We start from the raw sequence: 23,332 nt of genomic DNA, 5'->3' as shown, positions 1-23,332 counted from the left end.
TGGGCACATATATATCTAACTTGAAGTTAAGGGTGTCAAAGGTGAGGCCTTCTCAGGGTTGTGGGGAGGATCCTTCCTTGCTTGTCCTAATAGCTCCTGGTGGCCCAAGGAAGACTGCTCAAGTCTTTTGAGTCTTTAGAATCTTGAGCCATTTGAATTTCAGAGATTCTGGTGGAAGGATTCTGGGCTTTGTGTTTATTTCTGTCTACACGAAGTTTAGCATGGTCTGTAATTCCCGCCATCTGTGCTTTTCCTTTTGTTATTTGTAAGTTCCCTAGCTACTTCCTCTACTAATCATGAGTCAGAAGAGCAAGACGTTGTTGGCATAAGCTTTCTTATTCCTCAAAATTAGATTTTTCACAGATGTTGGATAAAGGCCAGCTTACCCCTCCCCCACCACCCACCATAACAGACATTGAAAAGATTTGACTGTTTTTATATAGATGGAGAGGTAGATCTAGGGGACATTGAAAATGTTGGACAGGAAAGCCAAGTGGTTGGTCTGTGTGGTGGTTTATAGTGGATGTGCACTGGAAATATGATGGGAGCAAGGAGTGTGCTGAGGTCAGCTAAATACTCTTAGACAGACTATAGCTAGAGGTGGGGTTCCCTACAAACCGGGAAGAAGAGCAGACTTAGGAGCTGCTTGAATATGGATACAAGATATGACGTTGAGCTTTCTAATGTGATTATGGCTTCGGTATGGCAAGATACTGGAAGGTATTTATGATTTAATTTGGAGGTATATCAAATGGGGGTACTGTCATTTTAGGTTCTTCTAGGTGTGACTTAGATCATTATTTTATAGATAATTACAAATAAATTAGTAAGGCCTGAGGGTCATGGTGATGCAGCACTTGGGAGGCAGAGGCAGGTGGAACTTTGTGAGGTCAAGGGCAGCCTGGTTATTTAGTGAGTTCCAGGACAGCCAGAGATATGTAGAGGGACCCTGTCACAACCCTACTCCTCCCAAAATAGCAGTGTTCCACATTCTATAGCAGTGGATATTTGGAATGAATTATTGTAAAGACATAACTGAAGTTAGTGGATTTGTGCAGGCATTGGTAAATGTACATATGTGTATCCTAATTATCCAGGGAAGATTCTGTTCAGCCAACTGTTTATAAACACATTTAAAAATGTTTCATATTTTAATATTAAGTTATAATTTTATCTGAATATCAGTTATTTTAGTGTTTAAAACATAAACTTTTGAATCTGTGCCAGTGATGCTAGATTTATTCATTCATCAAGTATATGGGGCACCGCAGGACGACTGGGACTGGAAGTAGAGCGGTTTAATATGTACTTCTGTTACTAAAAGCAAGCTTTTAGAGTAGGAACTATGTTACATGTAATTTGTTTTTCCTCATTAACTTATTGATTTGTTTATCTATCAATATTTAATTTTCATCAGTGACTCACTGTGTGTAAGCTGTGACACAGTGGAGGAATAAATGTGCACAGGGTTCCAGATGATAAGAGTATTAAAGTGAACAGACATGGGAATAGGTTCAACCCTCAAGTATATGTCTGAGGCATATGAATCTGTTTGTCTAGCATGTAGTAACTGGCAGAAAAGGCCATCTCAGGATTTGAAACTCAGCTGACTTTCATGTAGTTAGATCCTTGAATTTCTTGATCTCAGACCTCATTCTTCTACACATGTAGGACACCCTCTGGAAGAACAGTGTATAAGGAAGAACAGTGTATAAGGAAGAAGTGTATAAAGCAGAACAGTGTATAAGGAAGAACAGTGTGTAAGGAAGAACAGTGTGTAAGGAAGAACAGTGTGTAAGGAAGAACAGTGTATAAGGAAGAACAGTGTGTAAGGAAGGACAGTGTATAAGGAAGAAGTGTGTAAGGAAGAACAGTGTATAAGGAAGAACAGTGTATAAGGAAAACAGTGTATAAGGAAGAACAGTGTGTAAGGAAGAACAGTGTGTAAGGAAGAACAGTGTATAAGGAAGAACAGTGTATAAGGAAGAACAGTGTATAAGGAAGGACAGTGTGTAAGGAAGAACAGTGTATAAGGAAGAAGTGTGTAAGGAAGACAGTGTGTAAGGAAGAACAGTGTATAAGGAAGAACAGTGTGTAAGGAAGAATAGTGTGTAAGGAAGAACAGTGTGTAAGGAAGAACAGTGTGTAAGGAAGAACAGTGTAAGGAAGAACAGTGTGTAAGGAGGAAGTGTGTAAGGAAGAACAGTGTGTAAGGAAGAACAGTGTATAAGGAAGAAGTGTGTAAAGAAGAACAGTGTATAAGGAAGAACAGTGTGTAAGGAAGAACAGTGTGTAAGGAAGAAGTGTGTAAAGAAGAACAGTGTATAAGGAAGAACAGTGTGTAAGGAAGAACAGTGTGTAAGGAAGAACAGTGTATAAGGAAGAACAGTGTATAAGGAAGAACAGTGTGTAAGGAAGAACAGTGTGTAAAGAAGAACAGTGTGTAAGGAAGAACAGTGTATAAGGAAGAACAGTGTGTAAGGAAGAACAGTGTATAAGGAAGAAGTGTGTAAGGAAGAACAGTGTGTAAGGAAGAACAGTGTGTAAGGAAGAAGTGTGTAAGGAAGAACAGTGTGTAAGGAAGAAGTGTGTAAGGAAGAACAGTGTATAAGGAAGAACAGTGTGTAAGGAAGAACAGTGTACAAGGAAGAAGTGTGTAAGGAAGAACAGTGTGTAAGGAAGAACAGTGTGCAAGGAAGAACAGTGTGTAAGGAAGAACAGTGTGTAAGGAAGAACAGTGTGTAAGGAAGAACAGTGTGTAAGGAAGAACAGTGTGTAAGGAAGAACAGTGTGTAAGGAAGAAGTGTGTAAGGAAGAACAGTGTATAAGGAAGAAGTGTGTAAGGAAAAACAGTGTATAAGGAAGGACAGTGTGTAAGGAAGAAGTGTGTAAGGAAGAACAGTGTGTAAGGAAGAACAGTGTGTAAGGAAGAACAGTGTGTAAGGAAGAACAGTGTATAAGGAAGAACAGTGTATAAGGAAGAAGTGTGTAAGGAAGAACAGTGTGTAAGGAAGAACAGTGTGTAAGGAAGAACAGTGTGTAAGGAAGAACAGTGTGTAAGGAAGAACAGTGTGTAAGGAAGAACAGTGTGTAAGGAAGAACAGTGTGTAAGGAAGAACAGTGTGTAAAGAAGAACAGTGTGTAAGGAAGAACAGTGTGTAAGGAAGAAGTGTGTAAGGAAGAACAGTGTGTAAGGAAGAACAGTGTGTAAGGAAGAACAGTGTATGAGGAAGAAGTGTGTAAGGAAGAACAGTGTGTAAGGAAGAACAGTGTGTAAGGAAGAACAGTGTGTAAGGAAGAACAGTGTGTAAGGAAGAACAGTGTATGAGGAAGAAGTGTGTAAGGAAGAACAGTGTGTATGGAAGAACAGTGTGTAAGGAAGAACAGTGTGTAAGGAAGAAGTGTGTAAGGAAGAAGTGTGTAAGGAAAAACAGTGTATAAGGAAGGACAGTGTGTAAGGAAGAAGTGTGTAAGGAAGAACAGTGTGTAAGGAAGAACAGTGTGTAAGGAAGAACAGTGTGTAAGGAAGGACAGTGTATAAGGAAGAAGTGTGTAAGGAAGAACAGTGAGTGTATAAGGAAGAACAGTGTATAAGGAAGAACAGTGTATAAGGAAGGACAGTGTGTAAGGAAGAACAGTGTGTAAGGAAGAACAGTGTGTAAGGAAGAACAGTGTGTAAGGAAGAACAGTGTGTAAGGAAGAACAGTGTATAAGGAAGAACAGTGTATAAGGAAGGACAGTGTGTAAGGAAGAACAGTGTATAAGGAAGAAGTGTGTAAGGAAGACAGTGTGTAAGGAAGAACAGTGTATAAGGAAGAACAGTGTGTAAGGAAGAACAGTGTGTAAGGAAGAACAGTGTGTAAGGAAGAACAGTGTGTAAGGAAGAACAGTGTATAAGGAAGAACAGTGTGTAAGGAAGAACAGTGTGTAAGGAAGAACAGTGTGTAAGGAAGAAGTGTGTAAGGAAGACAGTGTGTAAGGCTGAATTATGTCTGCAAGTTAAGTTGCAAGCTCTGGTCTGTCTAATGGTCACTGTGTACCAGCACCAGTTCTAAGTGTTTCATAAACATTTACTCATTTAGTCTTTCCAACAACCCTAACAAGAAGGTAGTACTATCATTCATGCCTTAGAGCTAAGGAGACTGAAGTTAATACTTCAAGAAACGTCTCTATTTCCTCTGGAAACTCTAGACAGAATCTGTTTCTAGCCTGTACAAGCTTTTAGGGGATATCCCCGTTTTCTGCCTTCTGGTCATTTTTCTCCATCTTAGAAGTCAGTCAGTCTGTGTTCTACCTGTCTCTGTTACATCTCCTCCTACCTCCCCCATAGAAGACCTAGTGATTACTAGGATTGTATGAGGAATCCAGAGTGACACCCCCCCCATCTCAGAAGTTTGAAGTCTCTCCAAGTAAAAATGGATTAGCATAGGAATTATGATGTGGGCATCCTTGAGAGAAACAGACCTATTATCCCAATTATCACAACAGACTGATTACACTGTTAAAATGAGAAGTGAAAATTAACTGAAGTATGTTTAGATTCTAAAATTCTTTGGTGACAAAATTTTTTTTGGGACATCTCACATAGCCAAGTCTGACCTTGAACTACTGCCTCTACCCCACCCTGGGTGCTGGAATTATAGGCATATGTCACCACACCTTGCTTATGCTAAGCATTTAAGAAAGTTTGGTTTTGTGAATATAGTTGGTTTATAAAACTCTGCAACTTTTTGAGCGCTTTTTAAAATTCATCAATTTATCCTATTGAAGATAGGTTTTTTTTTTTTTCTGTTGATAGTGTTCTTTGCCTTACAAAAGCTTTTCAACTTCATGAGTTCCCATTTATTAGTTGTTGATCTTAGTGGCTGAGCTATTTGTGTTCTGTTCAGGAAGTTGTCTCCTGTGCCAGTGCACTCAAGGCTATTCTCCACATTTTTGTCTATCAGGTTCAGTGCATCTGGCTTTATGTTGAGGTCTTTGATCCGTTTGGACTTGAATTTTGTGCAGGGTGGTAGACATTAATCTATTTACGTTCTTCTACACATTGATGTCCAGTTAGACCAGTACCATTTGTTGAAGATGCTTTCTTTCCTCCAGTGTATATATTTCTGGCTTCTTTATAAAAAGAAAATCAGGCGTGTGGATTTATATCTGAGTCTTCCATTCACTTCCATTGATCAACCTGTCTGTTTTTTGTTTGTTTGTTTTACTTATTCACTTTTTATCCCACCCATTTCCCTCTTCTATAATTCTTCCCCCATCCCCCTTCCCTTCTCCTCTGACTGGGCATCCCCTCACCCTGGCACATCAAGTCTCTGCAGGGCTGGGTGCATCCTCTCCTCTGGAGGCTAGACAAGGCAGCCCAGCTAGAAGAGTATATCCTACAGCAACAGCTTTTGGGATAGAACCCGCTCCAGTTGTTTGGGACCCACATGAAGATCAAGCTACACATCTGCCCCTTATGTGCAGTGAGGCCTGGGTCGAGCCCATGTATGTTCTTTGGTTGGTGGTTTAGACTCTGAGAGCCACAAGGGTCCAGGTTAGTTGACTCTGTTGGTCTAGAGTCCCCAAGTCCATCCACTCTTGGTATGTGTCTACATCTGTCTGAATCAGCTGATAGGTGGAGCCTCTCTAGAGGACCGCCATACTAGAGTCCTGTCTGTAAGCATAACAGAGTACCACTAACAGTGACAGGGATTGGTGCTTGTCCATAGGACAGGTCCAGGTTGGGCCAGTTATTGGTTGGCTATTCCCTCAGTCTCTGCACCATTCCCCATGCCTGCATTTCTTTGTTTGTTTTACTTATTCTTGCATTTCTTGTATTTCTTGTAAACAGAATAAATTTTGGGTCGAAAGTTTTATAGGTGGGTTGATGTCCCTATCGCTCTACTGGGGTTCCATCCTGGCTACAGAGCTGGCCCTTTCAGGTGAGTTACAGCAAAGGTCACCCCCATTGGTTCCTGGGTGCCTTCCTTATGCCAGGTCTCTGTCTCATTCTGGAGATGCTCCCCACCTCTGTCAGTTAGATTTCCAATCATTCTCATGGCCACTGGTCATCTCTCCTGTCCCTCCCCACACCTGATTCTGAACCTTCCCATCCTCCCCATTCCCCTCCCCATTCCTTCTCCCTCCCAGTTCCTTCCCTCCATCTGCCTCTTATGACTATTTTATCTCCCCCCCGCCCCACAGTGAAATTCAAGCATCCTTGCTTATGACTTCCTTCTTGTTTCACTTCTTCAAGTCTGTGGAGTGTAGAATGGCTATCCTGTATTTTATGGCTAATAGCCACCTATAAGTGAGTAGATACCATGCATGTCCTGTTGGGACTGGATTACCTCACTCAGGATGGTATTCTCAAGTTTCATCCATTTCCCTGCAAAATTCACGATGACTTTGCTTTCAGTAGCTCAGTAGTATTCCATTGTGCAAATGTGCCACATTTTCTTTATCTATTCTTCAGTTGAGAGACATCTACAACCTGTCTGTTTTTATGCCTCTACCATTTGGTTTTTATTACTATTGCTCTGTAGTTTGCTTGAAATCAGGGGTGGTGATACCTCTGGAAGTTCACTTATTGTACAGGTTTGTTTTAGCTATCTTGGGTTTTTTTGTTTTGCCATATGAAGTTCAGTATTCTTCTTTCAAGGTATGTAAATAATTGTGTTTGAATTATGATGGGGAGTGCCTTGGATCTGTAGAATGCTTTTAGTAAGATGGTCATTTTTACTACATTAATCCTACCCATCCAAGAGCATGGGAGATCTTTTTATTTCCTGATATCTTTTTTAGTGATTTGAAGTGTTTACCATGCAGGCCTTTGACTTGCTTGGTTAGCTACCCCAAGGTATTTTATATTATTTGTCACTATAGTGAAGAGTGTTGCTTCCCTGATTTCTTTCTTAGATAGAGGGCTAATATCCAATATATATAAAGAACTTAAGAGACTAGACATCAAGAAACCAAATAACCCATTAAAAAAATGGGGTATGGATCTGAACAGAGAATTCTCAACAGAGGAATCTCAAATGGCTGAGAAGCACTCGAAGAAATGTTCAATATTCTTAGCCATCAGGGAAATGCAAGACAAAATGACTTTGAGATTCCATCTTGTCTGTCAGAATGGCTAAGATAAAAAACTCTAGTGACAGTTCCTGTTGTGGATGGTGTGGAGAAAGGGGAGCACTTCTCCATTGCTGGTGGGAGTGCAAACCTGTACAGTCACTGTGGAAGTCAGTATGATGTTTCTCAGAAAAATTGACCTACCTCAAGATCCAGCTATACCACTCCTGAGTATATACTCCAAGGATGCTCTGTCCTACCACACGGACACTTGTTCAACTATGTTCATAGCAGCTTTATTCGTAATAGCAATAAACTGGAAACAACCCAAATCCCCCTCAACTGAAGAATGGGTAAAAAAAAAAAAAGTGGTGCATCTGCATACTGGAGTATTACTTAGCTCTTAAAAACAACAAGATCATGAAATTTGTAGGCAAATAGATAGAGCTAGAAAAAAATTATCCTGAGTGAGGCAAGCTAGACTCAGAAAGATGAATATGGTATGTTCTCATGTATGAATGCTATTAGCTGTGATGTTAAGGACAGTCATGTTAAAGCTCACAGACTCAGAGAGGCGAAGTAACACAGAGGGCTTACAAAGGACGAAGGGTCTCCCTGGGAAGGGGAAATAAAATAGATTTCTCTGGTGAACTGGAGGCCGGAGGGGTTGGGAACAAGGAGGAATCTGGTGGGTGTTGGGGGAGAGGAAGAAAATACTGGGAGAAAGAACTGGAATTGGGGGACATTTCAGGGTAAGGTAGAAACCTAGTGCAATGGAACCTACAAGAGTCCTGCAGAGGAGAGGAAGGAAAGTTAGGAGGAACCACAGGGATCAGGGACACCACAGGAACATGGCCCACAGAATGAACTGATGGGACTCATGGGAGCTTGCAGAGATCATGGAACCCAGAGGGGTCTGACCTAGGTCCTCTGCATATATGTTATGGCTGAATTGCTTGGTGTTCTTGAGGGATTTCTAAAAGTGGGAGCAGGACTTTGGGGCTGTCTCTGTCTCTTTTGCCTGCTTTTGGGATCCTTCTTCTACTTGGTTGTCTCAACCAACCTTGAAGTAATGGTATGTGCCTGCTCTTAGTATAGCTTGTTATGCCATGTGTGGTTGGTGTCCCGGGGAGGCCTGTTCTTTTCTGAGGGGGAGTGGATCTGGGAGCCAGGGTAGGTGTTGGGGAGAGACTTGGTGGAGGGGAGGGAGGGAAAATTGTAGTTGAAGTGACAGGACAAAACAAACAGGGGGGTGGGGAGCACAAGAAACACATATAGATGCAGGTACCCACACATTCACATACAGAAGTCCTGTAAGAACAGACCTGGAAACAATCTATACACTCTGTGCACACTCTGTAGTTGTGGGTCTCTATTTGTTTTCATCTACTGCAAGAGGAAGCTTCTCTAATGATGGCTGAGCAAGATACAGATCTTTGAGTATAGTAGACTATCATTTAAAATCATTTTATTTCTGCATTCCTTTAGCAGAACGGTGATATTTAGTTTTTTTGTAGGACCCTGAGCTATCATAGTTTCAGTTTCTTGGTCACCCGAGCAGTGTCGGGTAGGTTCCATCTCATGGAGTGAGCCTTAAGTGCAGTCAGATGTTGGCTGGTCCCACAAGCTTAGTGCTACTATTGAAGCAGTGCATCTGGCATGCAAATTACCACTGTAGATTGAATAATCTGTTCCCATGTTGGTGTTTATTTCTCCTTTGGTAGCATGCAGTGTCCTTTCCAGTACCATGAATACTAGTCATAGGGGTGAAGGCTCTAGGTAGCCATCAGGTTGATTTCTCCACAGTGATGACTTGTGCAGGTGCTGTTTTCAGCAGTAGGGCCTTACGTCAGTCTGTGGAGAACAACAGCAGACCTTACCACAGTGTCATTGGAAGTAGGAGTAAATGGAATGCAGTGTTTTGTTTGCATTTCTGAAACTGATTCACAATATTTTAGTATTGTACTCATTTTTTCCTTTTAGAAAAGGTTTATTCATTTTTATTTTATGCATATGTGTTTTGCTTCCATGAATATATGTATGTGCCTGGTGTCCCTGGAGACCAGAAGAGTGTAGGATCCTCTGGAACCGGAATTACAGAGTTGTGAGCATCCATGTGGGATGTTGGGAACTGAACCCAGATCCTCTGCAAGAGCAGCAGTGTCATCCTACAGAAGTTTCCGTCTGGTCAATAGATATGAATGTTTACTGATTACAAGCAAATAAGTTGATTTTTGAAAACATTATGAATGTATTTCCATCCATTAAAGCCAGGAAAATAAAACTAGCATTAATTTTATTTTGTGTGTATGTAAACTTAATCTTTTTATAATATATTTTAACTAATTTTCTTAAAAAAACAGGATTGCATTTATAAAGTTTTTAATTTTGCTTTCAGGATTATTAAGCCATTTGATCCTATATTTAAATTTTTATATTTTATTTATTTTAGATTTTTTGAATGAATTTTCATTTTTAAGAGACACCACAAATTTATATCATTTATCTTGATTTTTTGATGCCTTTGAAGTTCTGTGCCTCACTACATCAGCCTCGTTTTGCACTGCCCTGCACTGTAATATAAGCTTGCTAGTCAGAATCAAAGTGATTTCTACTGCCCAGTGAATTCCTTGGCTGTAGGTTGAGTGGGATGCTGTACTGGCAAATTCCTTAGTTATACTGTTGATAGAGTTGTAAGGAGGGAAGACAAACGCTTAGCTGGAATTTGTATTTGTTCTTGTTAGAGTCTTGGTTATATGTTGGAAGTACCTGAGGAACTTACAGAATCACTCATGAGCAGATCAGTCTCTGTGCACAGGACCTAAGCATCAGTAATTGAGGAAGAATCAATGTACAGCCAAGACTGAAAATTATCAACCACAGAAATACTAGACACACGTGCATGTGTGTGTGTGTGTGTGTGTGTGTGTGTGTGTGCATTGCTAAAAATGTAACCCAGAGCCTTGTGCTCACTTGATAAGCACTGTACTGTTGAGATACACCTCAGCCTATGACTGGAACTCACTCTGTAGCCCACGTTGCTCTTGAACTCCTGATCCTCCTACCTCTACATTCTGAGTGCTGGAATTAGAGGTTTACTTCACTCTGACCTGTGTCTTAGGGTTCCTATTGCTGTGACCAAAAGCAACTTGGGAAAGCAAGCATTCATTTCATGTTACAGGTCTTAGGTCCTATTTCATTACTGAGTGAAATCAGGACAGGGACTCAGACAGGACCCTGGAGGCAGTAAGTGAAGCACAGCCATGGAGTGACGTTGCCTCCTGGCCCATGCCTGACGGCTTGTTCATCCCGCCTTCTTGTATAATTCAGGACCACCTGCTTAGGTGGGGCACTGCCCCCATAGGGCTAGGCCCTCTCACATCTACCAAGAAAATATCCAAGTGGGAGAGAAAACATTGTAGTCAATAAAAAATAAATTTTTATAGAAAAAAAAAAGAATGGAAGAGGATGGGAAGACTAACAATATGGAAAGTGGGGGGTGGGGTTCAGCCATGGAGAGAACTGGTATGTAGGCTGAGAAACTGCAAAGTGAGCCGTCAAGAGATGCTTGGGCAACAAGGGATCATTTGCACCTTTCCCTGAATTGGGCTTCTGCAAGCAAGAAGGTCACCAGCAGCTCTGCTGGAGTCACAAATGGAAGTGTGACCAGGTCTCTCACCCTTCAATGTCCACTCAAAACACCACAGGCCGATTCCCAAATACAAACTGAGCATACACCAGCAGTGTTTCCATCAGTTCCCAAAGGACTGCTTCATGATGTTGAAAAATGACCTATCTAAACTAGATTGTTAAAGATTGTCTGCAAGGACAAAAGAGATCATGTAGATTGTCTGCAAGGACAAAAGAGATCGTATTGGCTTTTTAAAATACATATAGTAATCATATAAAACTTTTTAAGACTTGCAAAAATAAAAATCCTACAGATTTGTCTTTCCAAATAATACTAGCTTGTGTCAAGCTGAGAAAATTTTAACCAGGACACCCCGCTTATAGCAGCCATACTTCTTAAACTTCTATATACACACGAATCTGGAGATATTGTTAAAATGCTCATGCTCAGCACACTTCCGAAAAGTACTGTCTTGTTGCTGTGGTTCTGTTGATGCACTAGCAGTCTCCTTTTTTGTGCTAGAGAAATCCTGGCATTTTAGCCTCACAAGTTGTCACAGCTGAGCCCAGGTTTCAATGGATAAAATTAGCAGAATATCAAACCACTTGTTGGTGTTAGAGCTAATACTTTAAAACTGACTCTGGAGTGAATGTGCTCATATCAATAAATTCAGCCCTACTTAATCACCAGTCTTATCTCTCATGGCTTATTAACACCAGAGTACACCCCAGTGCACGTTCTCTTGAATCCTCCTGATACAAATCAGAGCAGTTTTACACATCCAACATGGATACTCTTTCTCCTAGAGTTGTTCTTTAGCTAAGCTTGGATCTAAACTTCGTTATGGTGGGGTTGTTGGGGCAGAGAAAGACACTGCAGATTACTGCCGAGAGATTCACTTATTGACAGGTTTTTATTTAAAAGTGATGACTTCATGTTGAGGGTTGGGAGGAGAGACCCCTTCCAGTATGAAGTTTGGGGAGTTTTAAGAGATCCAGATGTTAGCATCATGTTTTGTTTTTTTTTCCCCCGGAACTGAGGACCGAACCCAGGACCTTGCGCTTGCTAGGCAAGCGCTCTACCACTGAGCTAAATCCCCAACCCCTATCATGTTTTAATTCATACATTCATACATACATACATACAGCCCTTCTTGTCACTCAAGATCTCTGTGTATCATTTGGATGGAGTTGTACTTTCCGGTGGCTCTAAACATCCATATGCCACACACAGGCATTGGGTTAGACCCTTATCCACATTTGTCCTGGTGAAGACATTGTAATAGTTAAGTGCTTTGAAGTTACTATATTTATGTTAATATTGTCAGTTTTTCTAAATTTGTAACTTTAAAACAGAAACAAGAACAGAAATTCAATGTGTTTCTTTGAATATATGAATTGCTATTGTCAGTGATTATACTGGTAAGCTATCGTGTCTCTGATGCTATCATATTGACAGTAGAGTGGCAATTTTGTTGGTCATTAACATTTTGCATTTGTTGTTTACAGAAACTTATTGGAGAAGTGTTTAACATTGTGAGCCAACAGTCCACTGCTCGACCAGGATGCATTATTGAACTCGATGCAATAACCGACCAAGTAAACACGTGCTTTCCAGTTGTGACGTTATGTGTTGTGTTTGACTCTCTTCATTCTAGAATGCTCTCTATGTACTTTTCTAGTTTTACTGTAATCATTTGATAAAACACCCAGTGTCCAGTGACTCCCAAAGTGTGTGTGAGGACATCTACTAATGACTTAGGAGTTACTGCCCTCCAACTGACTTGGATCTGCGTCATTATTTCTTATTTAAAGGAAGTTTGAAACTGTAATCTCAGTGTCTATGTATGTGCACACCCCAGTTGTGGTTTCTCCTCCATGTTAGCTTTGTTTGGGCATCAGAGTGGGTATTTTTATGAGATCCATTAAGATGCAGATGAATGTAGTCTCAGCATATACTCTTACTTTGTATTCACAGTCCTTTGTGTAGACAGGCTTCCTCCCTACCTCCTACCTGCATTTCTCCCCAAGGAGTGGAAAAGTCCACTTATCTCTGTACTGATTATTTCTTTAAGGTCACGTTCGTGGACTGGGAGAGAAATCACAGCCATTTATACAAAAAAGATTACTTTGAGGAAGTAACCATATATTTAAAACAAAGTAAAATTAGGAATCAGACAAGTATAGAGTTACTCATAATCTTCTATGGCACTTGTATTCTTGAAGGATATAAAGTATTTCTACTTACATGGAGAAATTACCACATCAGCTTTTGGTAGCAGAAATGGGGCTGCCAGACTCAAGTTACTAATGATGCCTCTAAGGAAAGGGGAACTTTACTGTCCTCAAGTTGCACTAATGTGCTTTAAATTCAAAGCAACACTAGTCGCTTCCTTTTTTCTACTCCGGACAGATCTAGAGTGTGGATTCCCCACATTGGTTGGTCTCTTTACCATGGATATTGGTGTGGCCCACTCTCTCTTAGTGCTCTTTTTCTTTACATTTATATCACGTTGGTTTCCTGTCTGCTTCTGATTTTCTGTAGCACAAGGGTGGTAAAGTCCTACCCCTGATAAATGGTGGGTTTATGAATCTCGAGAATTTAAAGCTCGGTGTAAGTTTGTTCCCAGTATGCTTTCTTATCTCTCTCCCCATCTCCTTTCTCCCTGCCTTCCTCATTTTCTTGTCTCTCTATCAGTATTTCTGACAATTCCCTTTTCCCTAGTTGAATCCTCTTTTTCTCCCTCTCTCCTTCTCTGTCCTTTTGTTTGTGTTGGAGACAGCAGCTTTGTGGCCGGCTGGACCTCACCACTGCCCCAACCTTCTGAGGCCTGGGGATGTAGGCTTTTGTGCCACGACTGTGTTCTTGGAGTTCTTTGCTCACGATGGCCTGTCTTCAGTTTTTCTCTTTCCCTTGGGAAGATGGCCTATTTTATAAAGAGATTTTATATTTTTATATCTGACAAACAAATGTTCCAAACTTTGATACAGTTTTTATGGCTTTATGTAATATTATAGCCCCTTTATTTCATTCCATGTAAGGAGACTAATTTCCTTGAAAATTTTTTTTTTTTTAGTGATTATGTATTTTTTTTTTTTTTTTGGTTCTTTTTTTCGGAGCTGGGGACCAAACCCAGGGCCTTGCGCTTCCTAGGCAAGTGCTCTATCACTGAGCTAAATCCCCAACCCCTTCCTTGAATTTTTAAGATTGCACTCCGTTCATTCAGTGTCCAGCTAATCAAAGCTGCTTTCACTTATCTTGTTTATAGTGTGGCTCAAATACACAGCTACTGCACGTGTTTCAAGAAGACTTCATTATTGGATACAAACCACACAAAGAAGATATGGAGAAAAAGGAAAAGGAAACAGAAATATTTTTCCAGCCATCACAAGGTCTGTCTTTGAGGGAGGTAGGGCATGTTCATTAGCTGATGATGGAGTTTGTTGACTTGTTATCATTCCAGACAATAGAATTTCATCTGGGAGAACAGTAAGTGAGCTCCCTTAATCTTAAAACGCTCCAAGCTTTCAGCAGGTGTGGGTGTTCCAGGGCAGTCACTCAAGCTTTGGGCACTTAGTCACCTGTCAAAGCTGCTTGTTTGTGCTGGAGAGATGGCATGGCTGTTAAGAGCTTCTGCTTCTCTCCAACAAGACCCAGGCTTTGGTGCCAGGGCCCTTTTTTTGGAAAGAAAATAGGTTTTCTATAAGATCTTCCAAAACAAAGAATAAAATGTTTAGTTTCAACTTCAGAATTTAGCACCAAGTATCTCTTTAAGAAATTATGATTTTGAATTTATAAAAGTCATGCTGTGTTACAATGAAAAACCATGTTCTTTTCTAAGAATTTGTTCTCTATAATGAGTACCACTTTAGTTTGCAAATGGTTTCCAAATACTTGTTCCCCTTTGATATATTTCTTATGTCTCTGTCAAATTAAGCCATTTTTTTCCTTAATGCTTCGGAAGTTTCTCTTCTGTAAAGTTTCTCTTTGGTTTTCCTCCCAATTTTATATCCATTTTTTAAAAAAATTTATTCACTTTACATCCTGATCACTGACCCCCTCCCCCAGCTCTTTTCCCCTCCCCTTCTTCTCTGAGAGGGTAGAGGCCCTGGCCTGGGTATCCCCCACCCTGGCACATGAAGTCTCTGCAGGGCTAGGCACATCCTTTTCCACTGAGGCAGCCCGGCTAGAAGAACATGTCCCATGTACAGGCAACAGCACTGGGACAGCCCCTACTCCAGTTGTTCAGGACCCACATGAAGACCAAGCTGCTCGTTTGCTACATATGTGCAGGGGACCTAGGTTCAGCCCATGGATGCTTTTTGGGTTGGTTGGTCAGTCTGTGAGAGCTCCAGGTGCATCAGTTAGTTGACTATGTTGTCTTCCTGTGCAATTCCTTTCCCCTCCAGGTCCCTCAATCCTTCCCCAAACTCTTCCATAAGAATCCCCAAGCTCCATTCAATGTTTGGTTGTGGGTTTCTGCATCTGTTTCAGTTAGCTGCTGGGTGGAGCCTCTCAGAGGACAGCCATGCTAGGCTCCTCTCTGCAAGCATAACAGAGTATTAGTAATAGTGTCGGGGATTGGTGCTTGCCCACAGGATGGGTCTCAAGTTGGCTGATTATTGGTTGGTGATTCCCTCGGTCTCTGCTCCATCTGCCATCCCTGCATGTCTTATAGACAGAATAAATTTTGGGTTTTGTGGGTGGGTTGGTGTCCCTTTTGCTCCAATGTGTAGATGTGCCACATTTTCTTTATCCATTCTTCAGTTGAGGGACATCTAGGTTGTTTCCAGTTTCTGGCTATTATGACTAAAGCTGCTATGAGCATAGTTGAGTAAGTGTCCCTGTGGTATAGTGGGGCATCTTTTGGGTATATGCCCAGGAGTGGTATAGCTGGGCCTTGAAGTAGAACTATTCCCAATTATCTGAGAAACCACCAAATTGATTTCCAAAGTGGTTGTACCTGTTTTCACTCCCACTAGCAGTGGAGGAATGTTTCCCTTGCTCCATATCCTTGCTTCAACATTTCTTCTTGAATGGTGCTTCTCAGCTGTTCGAGATTCCTCTGCCGAGAATTCTCTGTTTAGTTCTGCACCTAATTTTTAAATTGGGTTATTTGATTTCTTGGTGTCTAACTTCTTGAATTCTTTATATATTTTGGATATTAGCCCTCTGTCAGATGTAGGGATAGTGAAGATCCTTTCCTAATCTATAGGCTGCCATTTTGTCCTATTGTCATTGTCCTTTGCCTTACCAACCAATCAGCAGCCCAGCAACAGCCACCCGCCCTGCCTCTGGGTCCTAACATTTATAAATGGTACCCAGAATTTAAAATGTCATAGTTGCAGAAACTATCTTCAGCTAGCAACACCATGTTCTTGCTAGAGCATGAGGCAAATCATAGTCAGCTGTTGAGATCGGTCCAAAGCAGCCCCAAATTCCCATACCTGGGATCAAAATGGAAACATATTTCCATGATATTTCTTTGTTTTTTCAAAGAAATCAGAACTCCAAAATTGTCACTACACTGCTCTTCTTGGATAGCAGGTTTCTTAGTCAAGCCTTTTGTTAATGCGATGAAACACATGACCACAAGCAATTTGAGCAGGAAATGGTTTATTTGGCTTACAGTTTCACATTACAATTCATGACCAGAGGAAGTCAGGACAGGAACTCACACAGGGCAGGAATGTAGTGGCAGAGGCTGATGCAGAGGCCATGGAGGGTGCTGCCTAATGACTTGCTCATGACAGCTCACTCAGCTTGCTTTCTTCCAGAACCCAGAGCCACCAGCCCAGGGATGGAACCACCCACAATGGCCTGGACCCTTTCCTGTTAGTCACTAATTGAGAAAATGCCCTTGCTGGATCTTATAGAGTCAGTTTTTCTTTTTTTAAAAATCATCTTATTCATCTACATTTCAAATGATATTCCCCTTCCTGGTTACCTCTCTACCACCCCCTATCCCCTCCCCCTCCCCCTCCCTTTGCCTCTATAAGAATGCTCCTCCACCCATTCACCCACTCCCACCTCATCCCCTACACTGGGGCATCAAGCCTCCCTCCCCTCCCACTGATGCCAGATAAGGGCATCCTCTGCTACATATGTATCTGGAGTCCTGGTTCCCTCCATGTGTACTCATTGGTTGGTGGTTTAGTCCCTGGGAGCTCTGGGTGGTCCAGTTAGTTGAATTGTTCTTCCTATGGGGTTACAGTCCCCTTCTCATCCTTCAGTCCTTCCTCTAGCTCTTCCACTGGGGTCCCTGGACTCAGTCCCATGGTTGGCTATGATTTTCTGCATCTGTATTAGTCAGGTGCTGGTAGAACCTCTCAGGGAACAGCCATAGTAGGCTCCTGTCAGCAAGTGCTTCTTGGCAACAGCAATAGTGTGTGGGGTTGGTGAGTGCAGACGGGATGGATCCTTAGGTGGGGTGGTCTCTGGATGGCCTTTCCTTTGGTCTCTGCTCCATTTTTTGTCCCTGTCTTTCCTTTGATCAGGATCATTTCTGGGTTTAAAATTTTGAGATGGGTGGGTAGCCCCATCCCTCGGCTGGGGGCCATGCCTGTCTACTGGAGGCGATGGAGACAGGTTTTCAGCTGAGGCTCCTTGTTCTCTGACTCCTCCCCAGCACAGCCGGCAGGGCTCTCCATCCCCGAGCCGTCTCTACAGTCCCTTACCTGCGTTTCCAAAAGAGACAAGCTGCTTACATCCTCAAGCTAGTGAAATAAAAAACCCCAGAATCATATAATAAGTAGTTTATGTGTTATCTGCCTAAAATACTGGTATTTTTGTGTTTTGAATCGATTTGACTCCATAGCCAAACTAAGTCCACATATTTTTATGTGCATGTGTACACTGGGGACTAAACTCAGGTACTCAGACATGACAAGCACTTTCCAACTGAGCCAGCTCCCCATGCCCAAGCTTTCACTGTAAAAGACAGTTTGCACTGTTCAGTAGAGATCTCATTTTCCTTTGTAAAGACTACAGTTTAACAGGTGTAATAGGAGTAACGTGCTCAAAATGAGATGCCTACAAACTTCTCTGTGCATTTACTACTGCCTCCCTCTCAGTCACATTTATAAAAATGGTAGTTCATGTTAGGAAAGCAGTACTTAATATTTGTGGTGTGTATGTGTGTACCGTGGTGTGCCGTGCTGTGATGCTCAGAGGACGACACAGGTTCCAGGCTTGGCAGCTCCTCTACTCCGCATCCATCCCACTGACCGTCATGCTTGATTTTCAGCACCTGGTTGCTGGCCTGTCTTTGGGCTCCTTTTGTGTCAGCCTTTATGTGTTTTAAAATTTTTAATGTATTTATTATTATTATTATTATTATTATTATTATTATTGTTGTTGTTGTTGTTGTTGTTATTATTATTGTTAGTTTTTTAAGACAGGCTTTCTCTGTGCACTCTGGCTGTCCTGGAACTCTCTCTATTCACTAGTTTGGCCTTGACCTCAGAGATCCACCTGTCTCTGCTTCTGAGTGCTGGGATTAGAGGCATGTGCCACCAGCTGGCACATTATTATTGTTATTACTGTTACTTGTTTATGTGTGAGAGCATGGTGTGAGTGTGTAGGTGTGCATGTGAAAGAAGACAGTTTTGTGGGGTTAGCTCCTTCCTTCCACCTTTTCATGGGCCCGTTCTGGGAATTGAACTCGGGAAGCCAGGCTTGTGTGTGGCAAGCTCCTTTGCACATTGAACCAATTCACTGCCCTCTTTGTGTACATGGGACAGAGCACAGTTAGTTTTAATAGTTCTGTACTTTTGACCCAAAACATATGTTAAAAATAATTCTTAAAATGAAATCTTACTATATTTTTGATGTACCTCAGTAGTCCAGTACCATAGAAGAGAGATTTTGGCTTGTGGTTTTTGGCCCATGGTTGAAAGTCTATATCTATCTGATGATAATGAGTTCTAGGAGCAGCTAAGCATGTCACTAGGGAGAGAGGGAACAGACCTCCTCTTTCTCTTTTAGAGAGCTGCCACTATCCAACCATTGTGACTCCACCATGGTTCCTTATCTAATCCTACTGCCTTCCAGGGCTCCAGCTCTAAGTACAATCGGATTGTGCTTGTACCGTCTTAATACCTTAATACAGTGGGAATTAAGTCAACTAGAATTTTAGAAAGGACAAAGCATATTTAATACCACATTTTGCCTTCTTTCCAACTTCTGTGCATATTAAGAGATTTTTTTTCTTTCTTTAACCATTGAAAATTCCTTTATAATCCTATAGAAAAAACAATTTAATTATTCTTTTCCCTTTGAACAATAGGATATCGCCCACCACCATTTTCAGAAAAATTCTTTTTAGTAGTCATTGAGAAGGACGGCAATAATAATTCTATTCTTCATATGTGGCACCTTCATCTTCAATCTGTGCAAGCGTGTTTAGGTAAGTAATTATATTGCTATGTTATACAGAGATGATGTGAAATAAAGACATTTTAATAGAAAATGCTTTAGATTGGTTGGTTCTTTAAGATGAAGAAATAAACTATAAATTGAGTTGATAAATGAAAATATGATGATGAAGATGATGACGTAGCCCATGCTGTTACAGGAGCCCAGCCCAAGATCCTCAGTCTCCTGAGTGCTAGGTTTGGAAGATAAATGTGACCAGGCTGAGTTTCTGAAACAGACTGACCCTAAAAATAGACCAGTCTGTGGGCACATTAGATATACTGGAGATAAAAAAAAGGTTGACTGGGTTATTTTAGTTAACAGTTATGGAGCACCTGCTGTCTGTTTGTGGAAACCATGTTTTTAAGTCAGTCAGTCCTGGTGGTAAGAGTCTGTGGTATTTATATATGTAGTCTCTCCTTGCTCTCGGAAACACTGCTTCAGCCTAGCATTGTGAGCAACAGTTGTTTGGCCAAATGAGATTAAACACCTGAAGGTTCCTTGAGAATACAGTAGTGTGGGTGATAAACTGTTTCACACATGCTTTACCATACACATTCACATTAATTATGAAGCAAAGAAAGGGAATTTAGGGGGGTGAGGCGTTAGTGCATTACATATTTGGCACACAAGGACTTTATCAGTGAGCTACACTCACCCCCCCCACCAGTTTTCTTTTGTTCTTTCCTTTTTGATACACAATCTCATTATATAGCCTAAGTTGTCCAGGAACTCACTTTGTAGGCTATATTGAGTTTATTTTAATTTTTAAATTGTGATTTTTGATTGTTAAGTAAAGAACCGCAGGAATAGCCATACCATGCTGAATCCACTGTTGCTGGACAATAAGATATTTTACATACATTTTATTTTTAATTTACATATTAGGTATTTTTATGGATTACAGTGTGTGACTTGACTTGTTAATATGCAGTGTGATGTGTAACCTTTGATTTAGTGTAACTGGTTTATTCTCTTAGACGTCTGTCACTTAGTTATCAAGGTGAATCTACTTTAAAGTAGTTAACACAAAGTTCTAAGAGCTGTTGAAAGATTCTGTTATTTTTGGTATTAATTTTGCTATTAACCAGTTTTATGAATATTACATAAGTGTCCTTACCTACTAAGCAATCTTACTAGCCCACTAGGCTGTTTATTAAAGGTACAGGTTACTAAGATCTGTCTCAAGTTGATGTAACCAGTGTCTCTGGGATTAGACACAGGATTTCGTACGTTAATGTGTTTCTTAGGCCTTTACTGTGTTTAAGGCTTAGGAATGCTGTACTGTGAAGTTAAGGTTTAGATCTCATAGGTCGTGGTTCTCCCCTGACATGTCCCTGTGAAGAAGTAGGGCACAGTAAGAAGGAACCAAACAGTCAAAAAGTATATATTTCTCAAGGTAAGCAAGGAGTCTAAAAATGATCTTTTAACAAGTAGGAATACTTATAAGAAGTTGCATTTCTTAGAGAGTAATACCTCATCTTGTATGAATAGTGGAGATAATACATCTCAAATTTATTCACAAAGCCAAAGCTGCAGAGGGCATCTCATCCGACAGTCTGCTTTCAGTCCCGGGACAGAAAAACATGGAGTCTTCTTCAGAAACCTCCTCTAGTGTGAGCTCCATGCCGCATTCCTCATCAATTGCTAATCTTCAGACTGCTAGCAAACTTATTCTGAGCTCCAGACTGGTGTATAGCCAGCCCCTGGATCTGCCGGAAGCTGTTGAAGTAATAAGAGCAACACCTTCAGCAGGTAACGTGTTGTTGAGACTGACAGTGGTGCCTCAGAGTGTTGTCTCCCAGTGTGTGTGCTGCAGTGACATTAAGGAAGTTACTGCTTGTAGTGATCCACCCATTTACACATAGCTTTCTTTTCTCCCCAATAGTTTATTTTTTTATTCACTTTACATCCCCTCTTTCTTCTCCTCCATGTCTCACCCTTACAAATCTCTCCCCCATGACCCTCTCCCTTCGGGGACATCTAGTCCCCATCTCTCTCACTGAGGCCCAACACAGGCAGTCCAGGCAGAGGAGAGGATCCAGTGGCAGGGAACAGAGGCCAAGGGAGCCCCTGCTTCGCATCTTAGGAAGACCAGGCTGCACATTTGCTACAAATGGAAACATGTTTCTGTTAATAATAATTTTATGATAAATTCCAATGGCTGGTTCTCTACCAACCATGTGCACAATGAGAAGGAACCAAACTGTTTCAAAGTATATTTTTTTTAAGGTAACCAAGAAGGAGTCTGACAATTATCTCCTAAGAAGTGGAAGTACTTCTAAGACACTGCACTTACTTCCTGTCTTCTCATTATGTAGCTCATGCTAGCCTTGAACTCTTGGCAGTTCTCCTGTCTTGACCTCCTGGATATTGGGATTACATTTTCCTTCAAAAGCATCTGTCAAACCTTGTTCACACATAAAGGTAAAACATGGTTAGCACAGAGTGAAACCTTAAATTAAAATATTTTACGTTTGTAAATTTATTTTATTGGGATGGGGCATACTACAACATACATCTAGAGGTCCCATACTGGCAGGAGTCAACCGGTAGGTTCAGAGGTCACACTGGAGTCATCAGGCTTAGGGGCAAGCACCTTAATCTACTAAGCCTTCTAGCTGTAAATACAGCAACTGAATGAACTTCAGTGATTTGCATACAAATGCATTTCTTGTCTGAAGTTTTGCTATGATAGTATTCCAAAATGTAGACAAGATACCTCACATTAGAATATGTATTTCTGGTTGTTGAAATAGCTCTACTGATAGAGGCAGTCTCTGTAGGTTCAATGACCTGAGTGCAAGCTGGGGTCCTAGAGAGAGGCAGGAAGCCTCCACATGCATACCATGTCACGTGCACCTGCCCTCACACACTATAAATAGTTTTTAAATTAAAGATATGTCATCTACCTACTTATTATTGTTCAGTCTGTCTGCCTGTCCATCCATCCATCCATGCAGTTTTCAGAACTGGATGTTTCTGGCCATAATGCTGCATTGACTTTAGTAAGGTAGATGAGGTAATTTGAAGGATCTGAAATGCTTGCCACCTGAGTAATTCTAATTGGAGAGTTCCTAGGATAGTGATATTGACAAGTCACAGTGGAGGTTCAATTTTCCTTTGCTTTATAGTGGGTGCCATTGAGTACAGTTGAAAGATTATCCTGAGAAGATTTTTATTATAGGCTTTTGTGTTTGATGCAGATCCAAACAATTCATTTGGATTTTGTTTGTTTTTTGACAGTGAAATTGTTTTTTGTTTGTTTGTTTGTTTGTTTTTTGAGGGAGTCTAATTTTGTAGCTGAAGCTGGTCTGGAACTCATTAATGTATGAGGTAGGAATGTCTGGAACTTTTAATCCTGCCTCTGCCTCCCAGTTACTGGTTTTCCAGGCATATTTTCCAAATACAGAAGGTTTTTAGTTTTTCAAAATATTTGGAGGTTAGTTAGCTGACTGGGTGGTTAAGAACATTTTCTATTCTTCCAGAACAGTACCCACATCAGGCAGCTTCTAACCACTTGTAACTAATAGCTCTGGGAGTGTCTGTCTCTCTCTTCTGGCCTCCAAGATCACCTGTACTCACGTGCACATACACATAGTTAATATTTAAAAATATTTGAAAGTTTGGAATATACTCATTTGTTTATTAAAACTTAGAAATAAATTATACAGAAGCTTTATTAAATGCTTTCAAATATTTCATAGACACTGACATCCCAAGTCAAGTAAAAACTGCTCCCTGTTGTCTAGAAGGAATGGACTTACATGTTTAAATGGTTTTCCCATTCTTCCAAGGGTATTGATGGATTGAAACTTGAATCCAGGTCTTCTGATCCCAAATCTTAGTCAGAATCTTTTTTTTTTATTGGATATTTTTTATTTACCCCTTTCCCAGTTTCCCGTCCATAACCCCCCCCATCGAATCCCCCCCAACTTGTTCTATGGGGTGTTCCCCCTCCCCATCCACCTACCCCTTCCCGCCTCTCCACCCTGACATTCCCCTACACTGGGGGTCCAGCCTTGGCAGGGCCAAGGGCTTCTCCTCCCATTGGTGCTCAACAAGGCCATCCTCTGCTACATATGCAGCTGGAGCCATGGGTCAGTCCATGTGTACTTTTTGGGTGGTGATTTAGTCCCTGGGAGCTCTGGTTGGTATTGTTGTTCTTATGGGGTTGCAAGTCCCTTCAGTTCCTTCAATCGTTTCTCTAACTCCTCCAGTGGGGAC

The 23,332-nt window shown here is 41.1% G+C and overlaps 1 protein-coding gene across 5 annotated transcripts in view; it reads left to right on the top strand.

Moving 5' to 3' along the window:
- Dmxl2 (Dmx-like 2) overlaps window positions 1–23,332 on the top strand; it is a 166,598-nt gene that overhangs the window by 91,061 nt on the left and 52,205 nt on the right. For all 5 annotated transcript variants that reach the window (XM_063265469.1, XM_008766360.4, XM_008766358.4 and 2 more), the window contains exons 14-17: window positions 12,199–12,288; window positions 13,959–14,082; window positions 18,978–19,097; window positions 20,633–20,860. In XM_063265469.1, the coding sequence (XP_063121539.1) occupies window positions 12,199–12,288; window positions 13,959–14,082; window positions 18,978–19,097; window positions 20,633–20,860 (562 nt within the window). The remainder of the gene's footprint in view (window positions 1–12,198; window positions 12,289–13,958; window positions 14,083–18,977; window positions 19,098–20,632; window positions 20,861–23,332) is intronic.

The sequence above is a fragment of the Rattus norvegicus genome, chromosome 8, assembly GCF_036323735.1.
Source record: "Rattus norvegicus strain BN/NHsdMcwi chromosome 8, GRCr8, whole genome shotgun sequence".
NCBI classification, from domain to species: domain Eukaryota; kingdom Metazoa; phylum Chordata; class Mammalia; order Rodentia; family Muridae; genus Rattus; species Rattus norvegicus.
This window is presented reverse-complemented; position numbering and strand designations above follow the sequence as displayed.